The 20,222-nt window shown below is 39.1% G+C and overlaps 1 protein-coding gene across 2 annotated transcripts in view; it reads left to right on the forward strand.

Annotated features, from left to right (window-relative positions):
• Positions 1 to 20,222, forward strand: part of STK24 (serine/threonine kinase 24) — a 67,769-nt gene that overhangs the window by 31,427 nt on the left and 16,120 nt on the right. For both annotated transcript variants that reach the window (XM_062566825.1, XM_062566826.1), the window contains 3 exons: positions 11,873 to 11,929; positions 15,500 to 15,608; positions 15,723 to 15,880. In XM_062566825.1, the coding sequence (XP_062422809.1) occupies positions 11,873 to 11,929; positions 15,500 to 15,608; positions 15,723 to 15,880 (324 nt within the window). The remainder of the gene's footprint in view (positions 1 to 11,872; positions 11,930 to 15,499; positions 15,609 to 15,722; positions 15,881 to 20,222) is intronic.

Genomic DNA, 20,222 nt, shown 5'->3' on the forward strand with positions numbered 1-20,222 from the left:
ATTTGGGAATAGAGTAGACTTAGTGAATGAGAGTTCTGTTTGCTGAACAGATTTCTTCTAAGGGTGTGGATTTGGAGAGCATACTTGGCACTCAAACCATTTAAGCTATCTGTTACTAATTCCTGTGTGATTGCAGGTACCTCATTAACAAATTTTGCTGTATGTTTTCCTTTTTGACATGAGTATATTATTTATTAATTTGACATTTTTTGTAACCTAAAAAAGAGCTTTCTGACTATGTCAAGTACTTGTAATAATGGCCATCTAGCTAACTTCCTTATTGGGCTCTACCATATAAATATAAAGGATCTATAGATTGAAACCTGAATATACTTAGGTGGTAAGAAAGAGAATTGTCCCATAAACATGCCACATAATTATTTTCGAAAGCTATGTGAATGTAGGTTTACCTATAGATGTTCTCAACAACTTACAGATCCTCCAGGTTTCATTCAAAAAAATAGTTAAAGGTCCTGGCTATGTTGATAGATAAAATTAGCTGGGTTTTTGCTTATCTGTTTTCAGTAGTTGTTTACTTTTTTCAATGCAGAGACTTCTGTTGCAGTAGTCAGCTTTCATAATTTAATTGGAAAATTTTATTTATTTAATTTTCTTCTAAATTTCATATATACACTTATTGGTCAAGTATATATTTTTTTCTTAAAACGTAATATCTCCAAGAGATATTTTATGCCTGTACCTCTTCTTGGTTTTCAAAAAAGCAAAACAAATATTCAAATTCAAAGAAGGAAACGTTCACAGAACTGTGAATCTCTTTCAAGAGGTTATTCTAGTACTACTTTTTATCTTTACAAAGTATTACAGAATGTGGCAAACAAGCAGGAGCACACTGAAGCTGATGTGATCTTGTCAGGTTCATTCTGTTTTGGTAAGACAAGCTAAGGAGAATCACAGGCGTATTTTATTTTTAATAATGGGTTGCCCTCTTCTCTGAGCAGATGAGAAGGAAATCAAGGAACTTTTTATTTACATCGTTTGAGCAACTTTCTAGAATCAGTGAAAGGTTTTAAAAATATTTTATATATGCTTTTCTAGGAATTCAGCAAAGAAAGGGTAGAAGTAGGGATGAGAATTTAAAGTCCTCATTAATCTCTAAAGAAAAATCTGTGATGGACAGGCATTCTTATAAAATGGGAGAGCTAGCTATATGTGGGAAGTGCTATGTTATTTGGAGGCTCTGAAATTAATGAAATTCTTTTAGAATTCCTTTTGATGATGAATGTAGTTACTACTTTGTAAATTTTTCCTGGAGGGAACTATTCAAAGTAATGTTCTTTCTCTTTGAAGCTTTTCACATTGATAGTAGAATGCATTTTCTTGGTATAAAAATCAAACCAGTCTGAACTGCGGTCATCTGCCAGATGTTCTGCTTTGATATGGCTAAATTTTTGCTCATACTTTCTTGATGAATAGATTATCTGAATCTGTATTTCTTAACATCTGCTTTTGCTCTTTTTATACTCCAAAACTCCAAAGCAAGATATTAATTTCCAAGGTTAAAGTTAGCTAATTTATTACAGCTGTTGATTTTTCAGTTATTCCTCACTTTTCTAGGAACCTTGGACTTGAAGATACTGCTCTAAAACATGGTCCATCAGTTGCGACAGGAGGGCGATGGGAGGACTTATCTGTGGTGGCTAAGGCAACCTGCGTGGCTGTAGCCTTGTTCTCTCATTAAATAGTTTCTCTTGTTCTTGGAAGCCAACAGTTGTCTTTCCATGCCATCTGACCTTCACAGAAACTTTCTGTCTTTAGGAATTTTTTTTTAATATATAATATATATATATATATATATATATATAATTTAATAAATATTATATATATATATATTTTTATATATATATATACACACACATATATATATATATATCTGTAATGACATTAACAAATAGCTTCCCTCTTTATAAACTGATACACCAGCCTATATGAGTTTATATTGTAGTAGTAGGTGGAAATGGATGGAAGCACATTAACAGGATGAATAGCATGTCAAAAAAAAATTACAATGACAGATTAACTGAATATTGGAGCTTAATAAGCCTCCTAGGAAGGGCAGGAATGACAGGAGCATTCTTTATTTTTTGTAATGAGGTTGAAGAACATTTTGTTGGTCAGATATACAAGAAAAAATAGTAGTACTTACTGCAATTGTTTTTACAAGTAAAATATGATTTATCATTTAGAGGCAGAAAATAATACTGTGTTCAAAAGGTAACGTGAATTGGCACTGAAAGATTTTTGTCTGTTTTATCCTCTGTGAAGACAATACTAAAAGCTTATAAAAACAGTATGCCATTCTTTGATAACTGACAGATAGTCATAGGAGCTAGATATGGAGTGATAGAATCAATTTGCTGATTTGAAATGGGAAGAGCTAATACCTGTGCTAACAGAATTGCTGTTCAAATTTGGGAGAAACTACAGTGTAAATAACTTACTGTGCGATAAGCAATTTTATCCTGTAACATCCCTTTAGTCTATCAGAAGAGTTACTAAATGACATTGAGCAATCTAGCAGGCATCTGGGTGGGCCAGTTGAAGTTCAGGGGACATTGCTTACCTCCCCTGTCTAAGGATCGGGTCGTGGAAAGAATGGCGCGAAAGCAGATGGTGGTATGCTGTTCATTTTGGACTTTCAACATATCGCAGCACTGGCTTTAGCTCAGATTAGATTTTTAAGTTGAACTAGTAATAGGTGTGTGTAATATTTATAACTAGACAAGAAGTGACAAGAATTAAGGTCATTAGATAGAGCAGCATGTATTCATTGTTGAAGATAGGTATTTGCTGAATATACTGATATCTACCATGCACTGTTAATCAGAGAACTTTCTTTTGTCAAATAGCATCTGCTCTCATGCTAATCTCTGGATCTAGAAGTTGAGTAAATAGTCCACTAACAACTTGAAAGTTTGTAAATCCTGTGAGTTTCAAGGATCTAACGTCAGTATGTCAAGTCAAGGGTGCCTTCTCTCTAATAGCATAAAACAATAATTTTCTGGTGTGTGTCAGAGTACTTAAAATATTTTTTTTGTAAAATAAGCTCTTGAGGAAAGATATTTAAAATATTATCAGTGTAGTTCTGGCAATCTTAATACTTCTTGATACTTGTTTTCAGGTTTGAGAGGGTTGGCAACATTTAGTCTTGTTCTGAAATGGTTTGGACTTGTCTAAGAGAAGCAAATGCCACAAATAGCCGCAAAGGAGAGGCCATTTCCTGTCACTATCTCAATGCATCATTTATGGGGGCCTACAAAATATGTATTTTCTGATTGATCACTGTATCTTATTATCTGCGCGTAAGCTCACGTATGTCCATGTGAGTTAACAGATAGTGACAGGGACACAAATGCTAGCAATTCCCTTTCTTTCATATTGTACAACAAAACAACCTCTATTAATGCAACTGTATGTTTAGAGGAGATTGCTGCTGAGTAAATAGCAGTTGACTGATGTTAAACTTGATGATTGTAAGAAAAGGAAAACATTTTGAAGAATTCAGAAATATGAGCGATCATATTCCTTAGGATGAATTTCTTTTTGATTAACCTTTTCATCTGCTTTAAAAAAGGATATTGGAGTGTTAAATATTTTCTGATTTATTTTGAAAGGATGGTTTTGTGCTTCTGACTTGATCAGCTTGCACAGCTTGTTCTAGGGCTGGATCTTCAGAGGAAGAAGGGGAGAGAGAGCATCTTTGGCATAATGTCGTTCTGCCCCCTGGTGGCTTTACAGAGCAGCATGGACGTCAGATGCATAATAAAAAACACGCGTGTGAAGTACAGCTGTCTGTAAAATCTTTCCTTTGGTAACAGGGAGTCAGTGGGCAAGTTTGCTTAAAGTAGAAGAGGAGAAATTCTTCATCTGAGTCATGTTTTTGAAGTCAGGCATCTAAGAATCAGTGTCTAAATAGTTGAGAAGATTGTAAGTTGGTAGGCTGTCTGTGTCAGACTTTCCTGGTGTTTTCATATGTGTAGTTAGCAAAATAGAAATCTCAGTGAGGTGCAGTGACAAACTGTAGCAGGAATGCAGTTTAGAAAGTTTATTCTGTTGTATACATTGCGTATCTCAGGGCTCTTTTAATCTGAGTTATATGGTGGAAAATTGATAATAAATGTGTACCAGTATTGAAACATGAATCTCTGATCTATATCAGTTCAGCATATATATCAGTTATACTGTGAAAATTTTATTAAACAAAAGAGCTATTGAAGTCTACTCATAGTCACATACCACATACTGCACAACGTATCTCAGTTTTGGGACCGGTTTGTTTTTTCAGATTAAGGTTCAAGGTATTCTTTACATGTTTTGTAATACTTCATTTTTTTTCTACTGCTCTATAGATCAATTTAAGCTAGTTCTTATTTTGATTAACAAATATGTTGTATTATTTCAATTATAAAACTTCTAGGTTGTGATTCGTTTTGACCTGGACTCTGTGACGTAAGTCACAATTGTTTGTAAATACAGATTTTCAGCGGAATTTGGAGATAGCTGGTTTCTTTGGGGTCGGGGGCCTTGAGTAACAGATTTCTTTTAAACACATACAGAAATAGTTTTATTCTCCTACTTATTGTATCATGAATTTGAAGTGAGAAATAACTCTTTCTCATGAAAGATGGGAACTTTCACTTCAGGCGTCATTCAAGTCATGTTTACTGTTGTGTTGCTGTTTTCAAACTGCATTAGCTGACTTCCTTGATTTGATACTTTCATCTAAATCTTGAAATGCTCTACAGATCACTTGGTGTTATTACTTCTGAGTCCTTGTAGTCCTTCTGCTTTATGTTTCTCTGCAAACCCTCTCCTCAGCCCTGGTGAGGCCTCATCTTGAGTACTGTGTCCAGTTCTGGACTCTCCAGTACAAGAGACACGGAGCTGCTGGAGAGAGTCCCGCGTAGGGCTACGAAGATGATCAGAGGGCTGGAGCACCTGTCCTGTGAGGAACGGCTGCGAGAGCTGGGCCTCTTCATCCTGGGGAAGAGAAGACTGAGGGGGGATCTTATCCATGTGTATAAGTACCTGAAAGGAGGGCGTCAATGGGACATGGGACTCTTTTCAGTTGTCCCATGTGACAGGACAAGAGGCAATGGGCAGAAATTGAAGCACAGGAAGTTCCGCCTGAGCGTGAGGGGGAATTTCCTCCTGGTGAGAGTGACGGAGCACTGGCACAGGTTGCCCAGAGAGGTTGTGGAGTCTCCTTCTCTGGAGATCTTCAAGGCCTGCCTGGATGCAACCGTGTCTACCATGCTGTAGGTGACCCTGCTTGAGCAGGGGTGTTGGACTAGATGATCTCCAGAGGTCCCTTCCAACCTTACTGATTCTATGATTCCATGAACCTTCAGTCTCCCAAGAAAGGTGATTTAGGCACATTTGCATTGTTACATACTTTGGCTTGATTTCTTTAGGTGAATCCTACCTGTTTAATATCATATTGCCAAGAATCGTGTTCTTCATTAATAAATAAATAAACAAGAAATCTCTGAAGGTGGACATCTCCGTATTTACTCATGTTTTATTAAAATATTTCTTTAGAAATCATTATGAAGTTAATCTTGATTACTTAATATACTTATGCACAACTCAAATTTATGTTAAAATGGAATTCTGAGACTCCAAAAGAAGTTTTTGGTGGATGGTTTTTGATTTTTACATGTTAGGGGAAATTCTTTATTCACTCTAACTACCTTTTGTTTGTAACTACTTTCATGATATAATAGTGAATTAATTGAAAGCACTTTATTAGAGATAAAGTTCCTTTTGCCATTTGTTTTTTTTTTTTTTTGTGTGGTTGCAGATTTAAAATAGAAGTCAAACTGCAAGAAGAGCAAACTAGTTTGGAAAGTCTTCACAGAAACTCTGCCCTTCAGAAACAGAGCTCCTTTTAGATTCCAAAGTTGTTCTTTTCCAAGCTTCATGGCATCAAAGAAAAATCTCATGTTCCTACTGTAAAAAAAGGAAATGTTCCATGTGCCTTAATTAATGTGCTCATTTATGTTTATAGACAAGTAGTGATTCTATATTTAGATTGATGACTCACCATAGCCCTGCTATATTTGGAAGAAATCTCAGTGATCTGTTGTGACTTTTGCTTAAAAGAAGAAAAATGGTCTTACTTCAGATCTTAAAATATAGCACCTGATGGTGGTAGTCTAAGTATGTAAGTGTAATTTTTAATTGAACATATAGTACATAAGTGCTGCTTCTGTAGTCTACTGAAGATAAGTTAGTACTTTTGGTGTTTTATTCAAAAGGTAAAATGGGGAATACATACAGAAGAATAGGAGAAGTACAAGCAAATACAGCATCTGGGCACCCAAAAGGCATAGCAGATATTGGGGAAAGTGAGGAGTTCAGGAGAAACTGGCAAGGGAATGAAAGAAGGAGGTGCATTGCTCTGGTGATGCCATGGTTAGTTGACAGTAGTTCTCTGGTTGTCTTGTGCTGTTGCCAGGTCGCATAAAGTAAGTGAAACTTACTGGTTCTAAAAGTGAAATAAATTTTCATGAATTGCTTAATAAAATCACACCATGCTGTAATCAAAACATATAGTTATTTCTTTACTTCACATAGGGACACAGCTATGGTTGTTTAAGTGTCCTAACTGCATTTCCATGCTTTACTGAATTTTAGATTTATTTTAATATGTAGTGTTACTGAGTTTACTAGGTTCATGGCTATTGTAAACTCAGAAATGCAGTCCTATTTTAAACTGAGAAATGTGTCTTGTGAAAAGATCCAGGAAGAAAGACCCAACACACTATATATTTTTTTAAAGAAAAAGACTATGAATTGAGATCATATTTTAAAAAATATATTCTTTTATTTTTTTAAAGTTATTCTATGCTACTTTCAGATTTTTAATATTCAGCTTTTTTGAGTATTATCATTTTTTTTAATTCAGAAGCTAGAAAATTTGTCTATTAGTTTTTTGAAGACTTTGTATCTTTTAGGAAATTTAAATTGCGATTTCTTTAAATCCGTTGGATAATTGAGGTGTTAGAAAATGGAAGACGCATCTTCTCTTGACTTCTTGTTATATTTTTTTTGGTGTGTATGTGGATTTTTTTTTTCGTGAGAAGATTAAGGGGTTCAGTTTGCCTTACTGTGTTCTTTCTTAACCAGACATTTCTGTTGAAATAAGTAGTAGTGATACAGTTGACGTGTTTGTGCTTAAGTTATCATTGAATTTTGTAGGTACACAATACTGCAGTATGCAGGGTATTTCATGCTGCTTTAAGAGAGGTTGAAAAGGTTTTCATTGCTTTTCTTCCCCCCCCCCCCATTTTTTTCCACCTTTCTTTCTGTGGTGCATTGATATTTATTGACTGAGCTCAGAAGATTTCTGAAAATGAAGTAACTCAGAATAAGTCACCTCTCAAAAGCATACTTGTTCTGAAACTATTGGGATTGGAGCCTTTAACCAAAAGGTAAAATCTGGAAAACTCTTGGCAACGCAGTAGCTGTTTCAGGATTACGAAGTATTTGCTTAAGACAAGCAGTAATGCTTTGGGTGTCTGTGGTGTCTTCAGGGGCTAAGCATTATGCAAGAGCTTAACAAAGATTGTGATGTAAACTTTTTCAATTTTAAAATTTTACATTTTCTGTAAAAGTTGTGTTCTGCTTCTCAAAGTATTTTTAACAAGACTGTGTTTGTCAAATACCATTAGTTGACTAACTGAAGAACAAGTATAGAAATAGTTTGTATTTTAAGAATAGTGGGTGGTGAAGGAACTCTAGTCTAGGGTCTTACCTGAAAATAGTACAACTTGTGAAAATGGAGATGGGTGGAGGGCTTTTACTTACAAAAGATGCATTCTGAGACCAGACAGAGGGCAGATGCAGATGTAATTACAGCTATAGCAATGGCTAAAGGGCGTAAGTGATTACTAAAGGCTAGAGTTTTTCAAATGCTTTAGGTGGTTTTAAAAAAGTTATGTAATTGCTCGCTTGCTTACTTTCTCGCATGCGTGCGCTCGTTCTTGCTCTTTCTCACTCTCTTTTTGAACATCTTTATAGGTAAATATTCAGTCTCACCTGCCCTGTCTGTCAGTTATGGTGTTTACGTTAATTTTTATTTTGCATGTTAAAGTAAATTAATCTTGCTATTTATCTGCTGCTTGCTTTATGAGAGATGCTTATGTTTTTATGCTTGAATTCTTGTGAGTGGTACACAGAGTTAAAAACTAATAAACTATATTATAACTTGATGATCATAACAAAATTATATGGTTCATACAGCAATTTCACTCAAATATCTGTCTAGTAGATTTATGGATTTGCTTTAATTCATCTCTTAAGGATTCCCTGTCTAGCATGCTCTCGGTGACCCTGCTGAGCAGGGGGGTTGGACTAGATGATCTCCAGAGGTCCCTTCCAACCTTACTGATTCTATGAATCTATGATTCTACTGCAAGGGAAGGTGGCATTACTTCTCTTAGTGTATTTGAGAATAAGACACTGCAAACACCAGAAACAAAGTATTGTGTCCAGTCTCTTTCTTACTGTATTATATTACATAGATTGTATTACACATTTTGTAATACATCAAGGTTTCCCTTGGAAGTATATTAGCTTAATTATATTAGCTTAATTATATATTAACTTAATGTATATGTATGGGGAGTGATTGTTTAAATCCTGTGAGGTATTCAGGGTAATTGTAACTTCTCCCAAACTTTATTTTTCTTAGTAAAACTAACAAATTGTTGTAGCCATCTTAAATAATCTTTAATCTATTTCTTTCTCGTTTGTTTCATCTTTCCTGAACATAGTTGTCCAGAATTCTGTATCATGTATCAGATGAATAAACATCAGCAAAGAAAATTTTCCAATATTTTTCCTTAACTCATAGCTAACCTATTTCGAATCTGTCTTTCAAGAGGATGAAACAACTCAGAGATTTGAACAATCCATTTTAAATGAAATTTAACCTAGACAGCGGTCAAGCTTATTAAAGAAAATATTTTTAGTATGTATACTAATAAAGATAATAAAATCAAAGCGTTTTATCTTAATGAGAGGAAATATATTTTATGTAATTAATATTTGACATACTGAATATCTGTATCAGAGTTTTTTAATATAAATGTTTATTCTCCATTTATACTGTATGACCCCTGTCTGTCTTGTCTTCTGTCTCACCAAATACTTCTGCAAAATGCACTAATTACTGTCATAAGAACAGGAAGATTGGGTGGGTGACTTTTGGGAGTTAATATGCTGGTGAAGTCGGAGCCTCAGAGTACTTGTACGATTCTAGTTCTAGTTATTCTTGTTTCCAGTTCTGAGGCTTTGACCATTGTGTTAGATGCTTAAGATGTTCTTTATGTATTTTTGGTTAAAAGAAGATATTTTCTTCTGCAACATTACTGTTTTGCTGGTATTAAAAGAGAATTTTCTGGATTTCTGGATGCTATTTGTATTCTGCTATCTGTGTTCCAGATGCTGTTTACACTATATCTCTATATATGCATGGGTGAGCAAGGAGCTCTTGGCCAAATTCAGACAGAAGAAGAAAATACACAGAATGTAGAAGAGGGGACAGGCTACTTGGGAGAATTACAGGAATGCAGCCAGAGTATGTAGAGATGCGGCAAGGAAGGCTAAGGCCCAGCTGGAATTGAGTCTGGCAAGGGATGTCAAGGGCAACAGGAAGGGCTTCTTCAAATACATCAGCAGCAAGAGGAGGACTAGGGAAAATGTGGGCCCACTGCTGAACGGGGCAGAGGCCCTGGTGACAAGGGATACAGAGAAGGCAGAATTACTGAATGCCTTCTTTGCTTCAGACTTCACTGCTAACGGCAGCCCTCATGAATCCCAAAGCCTGGACATGAGGGAGAACGTCTGGAGAAGGGAAGACTTTCCTTTGGTTGAGGAGGATAGGATTAGAGACCTTCTGGGCAAGCTTGACGTCCACAGATCCATGGGCCCAGATGAGATGCACCCATGGGTACTGAGGGAGCTGGCGGATATTGTTGCCAAGCTGCTCTCCATCATCTTTGAAAGGTCCTGAAGAACTGGAGAGGTGCTGAGGACTGAAAGAAAACCAGTGTCACTCCAGCCTTCAAAAAGGGCAAGAAGGAGGACCCAGGCAACTATAGGCCAGTCAGCCTCACCTCCATCCCTGGGAAAGTGATGGGACAGTTCAGTCTGGATGTCATCTGCAGACATAAGGAGGAAAAGAAGGTGATCCGGAGTAGCCAGCATGGATTCACCAAGGCGAAATCGTGCTTAACCAACCTGATAGCCTTCTGTGATGGAATGAGTGGCTGGGTAGATGAGCAGAGAGCAGTGGACGTTGTGTACCTTGACTTCAGCAGGGCTTTTGACCTGTCTCCCATCACATCCTCCTAGAGAAGCTCAGGAAGTGTGGGTTAGATGAGTGGACAGTGAGGTGGACTGAGAAGTGGCTGAAAGGCAGAGCTCAGAGGGTCGTCATCAGTGGCACAGAGTCTAGCTGGAGGCCTGTGGCTAGAGGAGTCCCCCAAGGCTCAGTACTGGATCTCATCCTGTTCAACTTTTTCATCAGTGACCTGGATGAGGGGACAGAGTGCCTCCTCAGCAAGTTTGTTGATGACAGCAAGCTGGGAGGAATGGCAGATACACCAGAGGGCTGTGCTGCCATTGAGAGAGCCCTGGACAGGCTGGAGAGCTGGGTGGAGAGGAACCTCCTGAGGTTCAACAAGGGCAAGTGCAGGGTCCTGCACCTAGGGAGGAATAACCCTAGGCACCAGTACAAGGTGGGAGCTGACCTTCTGGAGAGCAGCTCTGCAGAGAAGGACCTGGCAGTGCTGGTGGATGAGAAGTTTGACTACGAGCCAGCAATGTGCCCTTGTGGCCAAGAAGGCCAATGGTCTGCTGGGGTACATTACGCAGAGTGTTGCCAGGAGGTGGACGGAGGTGATCCTGCCCCTCTCCTCAGCCCTGGTGAGGCCTCATCTTGAGTCCTGTGTCCAGTTCTGGGCTCCCCAGGACAAGAGAGACATGGAGCTACTGGAGAGAGTCCAGTGTTGGGCTATGAAGACAATCAGAGGGCTGGAGCACCTGCCCTAGGAGGAGCAGCTGCGAGAGCTGGGCGTCTTCAGCCTGGGGAAGAGAAGACTGAGGGGGGATCTTATCAATGTGTACAAGTACCTGAAGGGAGGGTGTCAAGGGGATGGGGCAAAACTCTTTTCAGTTGTCCCGTGTGACAGGACAAGAGGCAATGGGCAGAAATTGAAGCCCAGGAAGTTCCGCCTGAGCGTGAGGGGGAATTTCTTCCCTGTGAGAGTGACAGAGCACTGGAGCAGGTTGCCCAGAGAGGTTGTGGAGTCTCCTTCTCTGGAGATGTTCAAAGCCCGCCTGAATGCAACCCTGCCTAACACGCTGTAGGTGACCCTGCTTGAGCAGGGGGGTTGGATTAGATGATCTCCAGAGGTCCCTTCCAACCTTACTGATTCTATGATTCTAGTAGTATTAGTATCCGTACACAGAAAAGGTATCATGAACTGAGCTTGAATACAGTATTATAGTAGTGATTAACTTCTAATGTTTGGACTGTTACTTTCTGATAAATGTGAGATAGCTTTCCACTTGTTAAACTGAAAGAGCAAAATTAAACTTTCTTGAGAACGCACAGTTGTGTAAATAGTTTTTGACAGACTAAATGAATTCCTTCTCAGATGGGACTAAAAATAATATTGCATCTTAAATCCAAATGTATTTTGGAGGTGCAGCTAAACATTGGTGGTGTTCAAAACTGTAGATTCTCTCCTCAGCAAGAAGGATGAGACAAGTCCCATTATAACTTAACAACAGAGAATCGATTCTTTTTCCTTAATGTTCTTTTTATCGTTTTCTTTTGCAGGATACAAAGCTATGGATAATAATGGAATATCTTGGTGGAGGCTCTGCCCTTGATCTTGTAAGTAAATTTATTTCTTTTAGCCCACATAATTATTTTCCTCTCTTATTCTGTTATATAATTCCAAAAACTATAACATGTTATTTGCCTGTGATGCTGTTTATTTAATAATATAAAAAGTTACGGTTTTACAAGTGTAGGATTGTTATTTTAAGTGGGAAAATAATGTAAAGCTTTTGTTTAATTTGGATATTCCCAGGAAAGGAGAAAAAATGTTTGCCAATGCCACAAAAATCTTATTTTTTCTATAAGCCAAGACTGATTATTTGTTATATGTTCGGGTGGAAGGAAAGTAAGCAACATAGTATTGGAAGGAAGAGACAAACACTTTCATCCAAGAACACTGATCTTCAGTCAGAGAACACTGGAAGTTGAAAATAGTGTTTTCTGTCTTTTTTCTGCTAGTGAAATTACTTCTGATGTATACATTTTAAAACAAAGCCCTCCATCCCCAGACCGCTCCATTTCTACCCCCAAAAACAAGCTGTAAGTTTCCCTATTTGAATTCTTACTGAAATTCAAATGGAGATAGAGACACGATTTTAGCTGGCATTAAAACAGCTTTCTTTGAAAGGTGATTTTTGCGTGTTTGCCTACCATGTGTAAAAATAAATAAATAAAATATTGTATATTTATTTTATATCATGTCTATTCCTCTTTTCTTCTAGCAAAAGTTCTAGTATCTAATTTTGCAAGGAGATCTGCTTAATAAAACAGGCATACTTCAGAATATTTGAAAGACTAGATTGAAAAATAATTACACTAGATGAGTTAAAATAAATTATTCTCTTTTGAATTGTAATTCTTGTATTTATTGTGTTTTTAAAACACTATTTTAGGAATAAAAATACATGTTTTAACTTAGAATTATACTGGCTGCGAGTGGAAGTCTTTGTAGCATAGTATGCTGTTTGCAGTTGAGGCAACTAATAAATATCTGATGAAACAGTGAAATAAAAAAGGCCTATATGGAGGGATTCTTCATGTGGCATCCAGAAGACAGGAAGATAGTAAATGCTTTTATTAGAGTTCCTGCAATTGGGCTGCCATGTTTTAAGTGTAATTGATGTATTTATTTATGATTATATCTAATTATCTTTTCAAACTTATTTATACCTTTAGTTTTCACATCCTGTAAGGGGGAGTTATATGGCCATGTTGTGGTGGCTAGTGTTCCTAATGAAGATATGCTAAAAAGAAAGATTGTCATGGTATTTTTTCTCTGACAGGAGAGCAATTAGAAAATATTTGTTTGCTTTTGTAGCTTTATTATTACTTCCTCTTTTTGCTTTGAAAATCTGTAAAAGAGGAGAAGTAAAATAGATTCTTTCAAGTTTTTAAAATCTTTTCTTTTAATCGCACAACTAAAATTTGTTTGATGGCCGTATTTTTATCCCCAAGTTTGTTGTCTAGCAATAATACAAGGACTTTGGTCACATCCTGGAATGATGTTGAAAAATCTTGCCACTGCACTGAAATCATAATTTAAGTGGTTAAATATTACACATCTTGCATGTGCTTCATCCATTTTCAAATTCATGTCCTTCTGTATGTTTTGCTAGCTCTAACATTTACATTGTGGTTTTCAACTTGAATCTGGCAGGATTACTGGAATACTTTACCCTGTTTCTATATTCTAGGTGAGACTGAATGGGAACTTGGAATTCCTTGTTCTGCATGTGTGTCATCATGACATGCTGGCCTGGTGTTTTCTATGCTTAAAAATATGCATTGGCTTTTTTTTTTTTTTTTTTTTTTTTTCCTTTTTGAAAGTCACATTTCTCAGGAGAAAGTACATTTAGTATGATAACATAAATTATTTTTCAGTTTTGAGGTGTAATTCAGGTTTTTGGCCAAGGTAAAACTGTTGATATTCTTAGTCATAGCCCGTTTTCACTAATGTGGTACTGGCTAACATCTGACGGAAGAGGTTTTCCTCTATTAGATATGCTGTCTCATGTTGCCAGATCCTGAACTGGCTTTTGCAGCTTAGAAGGAACAAAACCTTGAGAATCTCTCAGTGGGTTTTGGGGACTGGCAGTGTCATGTGTCTGCCTGTTTGTTGCACTTACAAAACAGAGTGTTTCTATATGTATATCAGCGCACTGTGAAAAAATTACTAATTTCTTAATTTTCTCCTGATGATATTGATTCTCTTTAAAGCTAAAGAAAAGCAAAAAGTTTGTAAGTGAAGCTACAAAGGTAAAATATATTGTCTACATTACCTGAAGCCTTATATCTGTTCCTGCCTATTAGCTGAGGATTTCTGTCCTGAGGATTTTCTGATGTTACCATCCCTGAAATTTTAATCTGATAAGTGAATGAGGTATAGCTTCTTGCTTTGGTTGTATTTTTGGTACTGTGGAATAAACTAGGATATTAAGGAAGCCTCTTTAGGTAATGACCTTGTCTTTATCTCTTTAGAGTTAGTGGCATGCTCACTTTCTGGAATTGACTTCAGATAGAGAGAGCTCCAAGTTCCTTTGTCCCCACTATCTCTTCTCGTAAGAATTAAATTGCTCAGAACCTTTTATTCTAACAATTTGCAGATTTGTATCTTCAGTGTTTTGGTTTTATGTGGAAAAAAAAATCTTTTGTAGCATGCAATGCTTTTGTTGGGCTAACAGTTTAAGTTGTGTTTCGAGGAGCTTCACAAAATCCTGTGCAGCAATAGTGTGTGTGATTGATGTGTTGCCTGAAGTCCTTTAGTTTCCTCTTCAGATAGTGAGATTTGGATCTGTATGCAGCCAGTAGACTTGCACATCTCAGTTCAATACAATATAAATAGTAAGATTACAAGATAGGTATTTTTCGAAGGTTGTGCATGTATCTAAAGAGGTAGCTGCAAAGCCCTAACTTGACACTCTGTGTCAAGTAGAGCCATGTATTTAAAGTATTTTGGGCTGTGTCTCATGTTACAAAGTTAACAAACTGGAAGTTTTGAGGTGTGGTATAGGGAGGGAAATTAGTTTCTAAAATAAAGAGAAACTGAGGTGGCAGCAGCAATTTAAGGTAGGTCTCTCTCCTTAGGCTCAAGACAAGACATAATAAAACCAAATAAATTGACCTCTCCTCTGCTGATTAGATGAGAAGAAAATAATTATGATACTGAGCTGTTGAATTTAATTCTCTCTCACACTACTCTATAAAAATAGATTTTTTTTATGTGAAAGACTAGGAGAGAGAAGAACAAACTGCATGGTAATTTTGGATAGCTTTTTTTTTTTTTTTTTTTTTTTTTATCCAACCAGCAGTCTTAAGTTCTTAGGAACTTATGAATTCTGTCCAATTGATTTATTACAATTGGCTAGTAGGTTCAGAAGTTACTAGGTAAGACTGACTAATGGGAGATATACCATGATTTCGTAAGATAAACCACATAGCAAGACAGGCTTTGACTAAAGACAGTTGAAGTGGAATATATATGTATTTTTCACTTTACTTCATGTGTTTGATCACAAATACTTGACAAGTTATTCTCTTATTTCTTTGCCATGTCATAACCTTTAAGTTTTTTGTGTGTGTGTGTGTGTGTGTACGCACTTGTATTAATATTTTTGTGTCTCCTAGTTAGAACCTGGCTCACTTGATGAAATCCAGATTGCCACAATACTGAGGGAGATACTCAAAGGACTTGATTACTTGCATTCGGAAAAGAAAATCCACAGAGATATTAAAGGTAAATTGTGTTTTGTGTATGTCTTAATAGTTTTTAGAATAGCTCGTGCACTAGAAATGAATCTTGAAGCATCAAAACTATTAATTTCAGCTGTTTCCTTTTCTTTAATTCTAGCTGCTAATGTATTGCTCTCTGAGCAAGGAGAAGTAAAACTAGCAGATTTTGGAGTAGCAGGACAACTAACGGATACACAAATAAAGAGAAATACCTTTGTAGGAACACCATTTTGGATGGCACCTGAAGTAATAAAGCAGTCAGCATATGATTCAAAGGTAAGAAACTTTGGTATTCAAAGCATTAGCCAAAGTACCTTCCTTTATTTTCTTCATTTACAGATTTTTTTTTGTTCAAGCTTGAATTATACAAATTGGTCTTCAGAATGTAGCTAATCATCTTTGGCTGGGTCTAGGAAGATGTACATTTTTATGATGATTAGCAGCTAAAGCTGTTGGCATGGAATGAAGCTCTCCTAATTTATATCCAAACCTACAATATTTTTGCAGGCTAAGTCCATCCAGATGGTAGGAAGTAGTATGCTTTTGACAAGTATTTCTTATACCTGTTATCCTAGTCCATGGATGAGTATTTTTGATGGCTGTTTTAAAGTGGAAGAGAACAAATACATAGAAAAAGTTAATCTGCCTCTACTGATTTTTGTGCTTTTGGAGGAAAAAAAATGTCAGCAGCACTGTTAAGAATATGGATTCAGTTGGTGTGAAAATATGCCATTTGAAAAGTGCTGTCATTTGTGCTCTGTGGAAGGTGGGCTGCATGTTCCATTACCCAATGAGACAGGATGGGCTGTTACTTTCTACCCTCATCCAAGCAAGGAATTCACCAATTCTGACAGTAGTTTATATCATTTGTGGTATTACTTCCTTCCCTATTTGATGTCTTAACGTGTTGAGGTCATTTGAAGGAGCTAGTTGGGCTTTGTCGAGCCTCTAGAAGCTTCAAAGACCTCAAAATCCTAATGTTGAGTAATACTTTTTTAAGGTAGGCTTCTGAGAGTGACTTTCACTTGAACACACCGTGATTCACTTGAACACACCTCAAGTCTTGAATTCTGGCTTTTTGATTCCACAAAGTCATGGGAACATAGAAAGTTCTTAGGTACTTGATCAGTGCCCTGCAAAGCCAGAGCTCAAAATTTGAATGACCTAAGGATATATATTTGTGTCTGTGAGCCTTTTGGCATTTTGAGAGCGGACTAAGCTGTCTGTACAGATATAGTTTTACTACTGTTGGGCAACAGCCACTTGATAAGACCTCTTTATTTTATTTTATCAGGGTCGTATGTATGAGTGAAGAAACAGATGTTCAATGCTAACCTAATTTTCTTTCCATAAGCTGGTCATGTTTGAGGAGTGTTAGGCAGGGCTGTCCTTTGTATAGTGTACTTCAGGGAGGGGCAGGCCATCTCCGTCATGTGGTTACTGTTAGTCGGTTTTGTTCCTTCGCCTGTCCAATCCTGTTACTTACTCTCACGCCGACAGGTTTTCTCCAAGGGCCTGACAGCGCTGTCTAATTGCTACCTTTGATACAGTTTATCATCTGCTCCTTTACTCCCTTACTATGTTGCTATTCATGCCTCACACCAACTATTAAATGCTTGTTGCTCCTTCTCTGCTTAGATTTGTATCTTTGCTCATGCTGACTGCTGAAATTGTACAATACCGCAAGGGTAAGCAAAAACTGAGTTATGACAGAAAACGACTAATATGGCTTAAAAAAGATACATGCATCTTGATCTGATACAGCTAATAATTGTTACGAAGTTTAGACTCTTCTGTTAATACAGAAACACTACTTAACATTATTAGTAGCTGATGGTCTTCCTGGCCACAGTCTACACTGTGTTGTCAACATAACTCATGACCTGGTTCTTCAAGAACTGTTATTCCAATATGTTGATTTCTACTGTAAGCATTTTTATATATTACAATGTAATCATACTTCATCTGAATTCAAATATGCTTCTGAATCCTGCCATCCTATCAAATACAGATTTCTGAAAGAGACAGACTTCTGAAGAATTTCCATTCTTGAAGTACTTGAAATGTAAAGCTGTGCCAGTGCTCTGTCACTCTCACAGGGAAGAAATTCCCCCTCACGCTCAGGCGGAACTTCCTGGGCTTCAGTTTCTGCCCATTGCCTCTTGTCCTGTCACACGGGACAACTGAAAAGAGTTTTGCCCCATCCCCCTGACACCCTCCCTTCAGGTACTTGTACACATTGATAAGATCCCACCCCCCCCCCCCAGCCTTCTCTTCCCCAGGCTGAAGACGCCCAGCTCTCGCAGCTGCTCCTCCTAGGGCAGGTGCTCCAGCCCTCTGATTGTCTTCATAGCCCAACACTGGACTCTCTCCAGTAGCTCCATGTCTCTCTTGTCCTGGGGAGCCCAGAACTGGACACAGGACTCAAGATGAGGCCTCACCAGGGCTGAGGAGAGGGGCAGGATCACCTCCGTCCACCTCCTGGCAACACTCTGCGTAATGTACCCCAGCAGACCATTGGCCTTCTTGGCCACAAGGGCACATTGCTGGCTCGTAGTCAAACTTCTCATCCACCAGCACTGCCAGGTCCTTCTCTGCAGAGCTGCTCTCCAGAAGATCAGCTCCCACCTTGTACTGGTGCCTAGGGTTATTTTTCCCTGGGTGCAGGACTCCACACTTGCGCTTGTTGAACCTCAGGAGGTTCCTCTCCACCCAGCTCTCCAGCCAGTCCAGGGCTCTCTCAATGGCAGCACAGCCCTCTGGTGCATCAGCCACTCCTCCCAGCTTGCTGTCATCCGCAGACTTGCTGAGGAGGCACTCTGTCCCCTCATCCAGGTCACTGATGAAAAAGTTGAACAGGATGGGATCCAGTACTGAGCCTTGGGGGACTCCACTAGCCACAGGCCTCCAACTAGACTCCATGCCACTGATGACGACCCTCTGAGCTCTGCCTTTCAGCCACTTCTCAATCCACCTCACTGTCCACTCATCTAACCCACACTTCCTGAGCTTCTCTAGGAGGATGTGATGGGAGACAGGTCAAAAGCCCTGCTGAAGTCAAGGTACACAACGTCCACTGCTCTCTGCTCATCTACCCAGCCACTCATTCCATCACAGAAGGCTATCAGATTGGTTAAGTATGATTTCCCCTTGGCGAATCCATGCTGGCTACTCCGGATCACCTTCTTTTCCTCCTTATGTCTGCAGATGATATCCAGACTGAACTGTCCCATCACTTTCCCAGGGATGGAGGTGAGGCTGACAGGCCTATAGTTGCCTGGGTCCTCCTTCTTGCCCTTTTTTGAAGGCTGGATTGACACTGGTTTTCTTTCAGTCCTCAGGCACCTCTCCAGTTCTCCAGGACCTTTCAAAGATGATGGAGAGCAGCTTGGCAACAATATCCGCCAGCTCCCTCAGTACCCATGGGTGCATCTCATCTGGGCCCATGGATCTGTGGACGTCAAGCTTGCCCAGAAGGTCTCTAATCCTATCCTCCTCAACCAAAGGAAAGTCTTCCCTTCTCCAGACGTTCTCCCTCATGTCCAGGCTTTGGGATTCATGAGGGCTGCCGTTAGCAGTGAAGTCTGAAGCAAAGAAGGCATTCAGTAATTCTGCCTTCTCTGTATCCCTTGTCACCAGGGCCTCTGCCCCGTTCAGCAGTGGGCCCACATTTTCCCTAGTCCTCCTCTTGCTGCTGATGTATTTGAAGAAGCCCTTCCTGTTGTCCTTGACATCCCTTGCCAGACTCAATTCCAGCTGGGCCTTAGCCTTCCTTGCCACATCTCTACATACTCTGGCTGCATTCCTGTAATTCTCCCAAGTAGCCTGTCCCCTCTTCTACATTCTGTGTATTTTCTTCTTCTGTCTGAATTTGGCCAAGAGCTCCTTGCTCTCCCATGCAGGTCTCCTGCCCCTTTTGCTGCACTTCTTACTCATAGGGATGCACCGCTCTTGAGCTTGGAGGAAGCGATATTTGAATACTAGCCAGCTCTCCTGGACCCCCCTTTCCTTCTAGGACCTTAACCCATGAGACTCCACCAAGTAGGTCTCTGAAGAGCCCAAAGTTGGCTCTCCTGAAGTCCAGGGTTGCAATCCTGCTTGTTGTCTTACTTCTTTCCTGCAGGATCCTGAACTCCACCATCTTGTGGTCACTGCAGCCAAGGCTGCCCCCAACCTTCACATCTCTAACCAGTCCCTCTCTGTTGGTAAGGACAAGGTCCAGCAGGACACCCTTCCTCAGAGGCTCCTCCACCATTTGTGACAAGAAGTTATCATCAATGCACTGCAGGAGCCTCCTCGACTGTTTGTGCCTTGCTGTGTAGTCCCTCCAGCAGATGTCAGGGTGGCTGAAGTCCCCCATGAGAACCAGGGCCTGTGATCCTGAGGTTACTTCCAGCTGTCTGCAGGAGGCCTCATCACCTTCCTCTTCCTGGTCACATGGCCTGTAGTAGACACCCACAACAGTGTCCCCTGTGTTACTCTGCTGTTTGACAATCAGCCAGAAGCTCTCAACTGCCTCTTCCTCCTCCACCCCTAGGCAGAGCCTGATGCATTCCAGTTGCTCTCTCACATAAGGAGCAACCACACCACCTCGCCTCCCTGGCCTGTCTCTCCTAAA

Source organism: Rhea pennata, chromosome 1 (assembly GCF_028389875.1).
Source record: "Rhea pennata isolate bPtePen1 chromosome 1, bPtePen1.pri, whole genome shotgun sequence".
Classification (NCBI taxonomy): domain Eukaryota; kingdom Metazoa; phylum Chordata; class Aves; order Rheiformes; family Rheidae; genus Rhea; species Rhea pennata.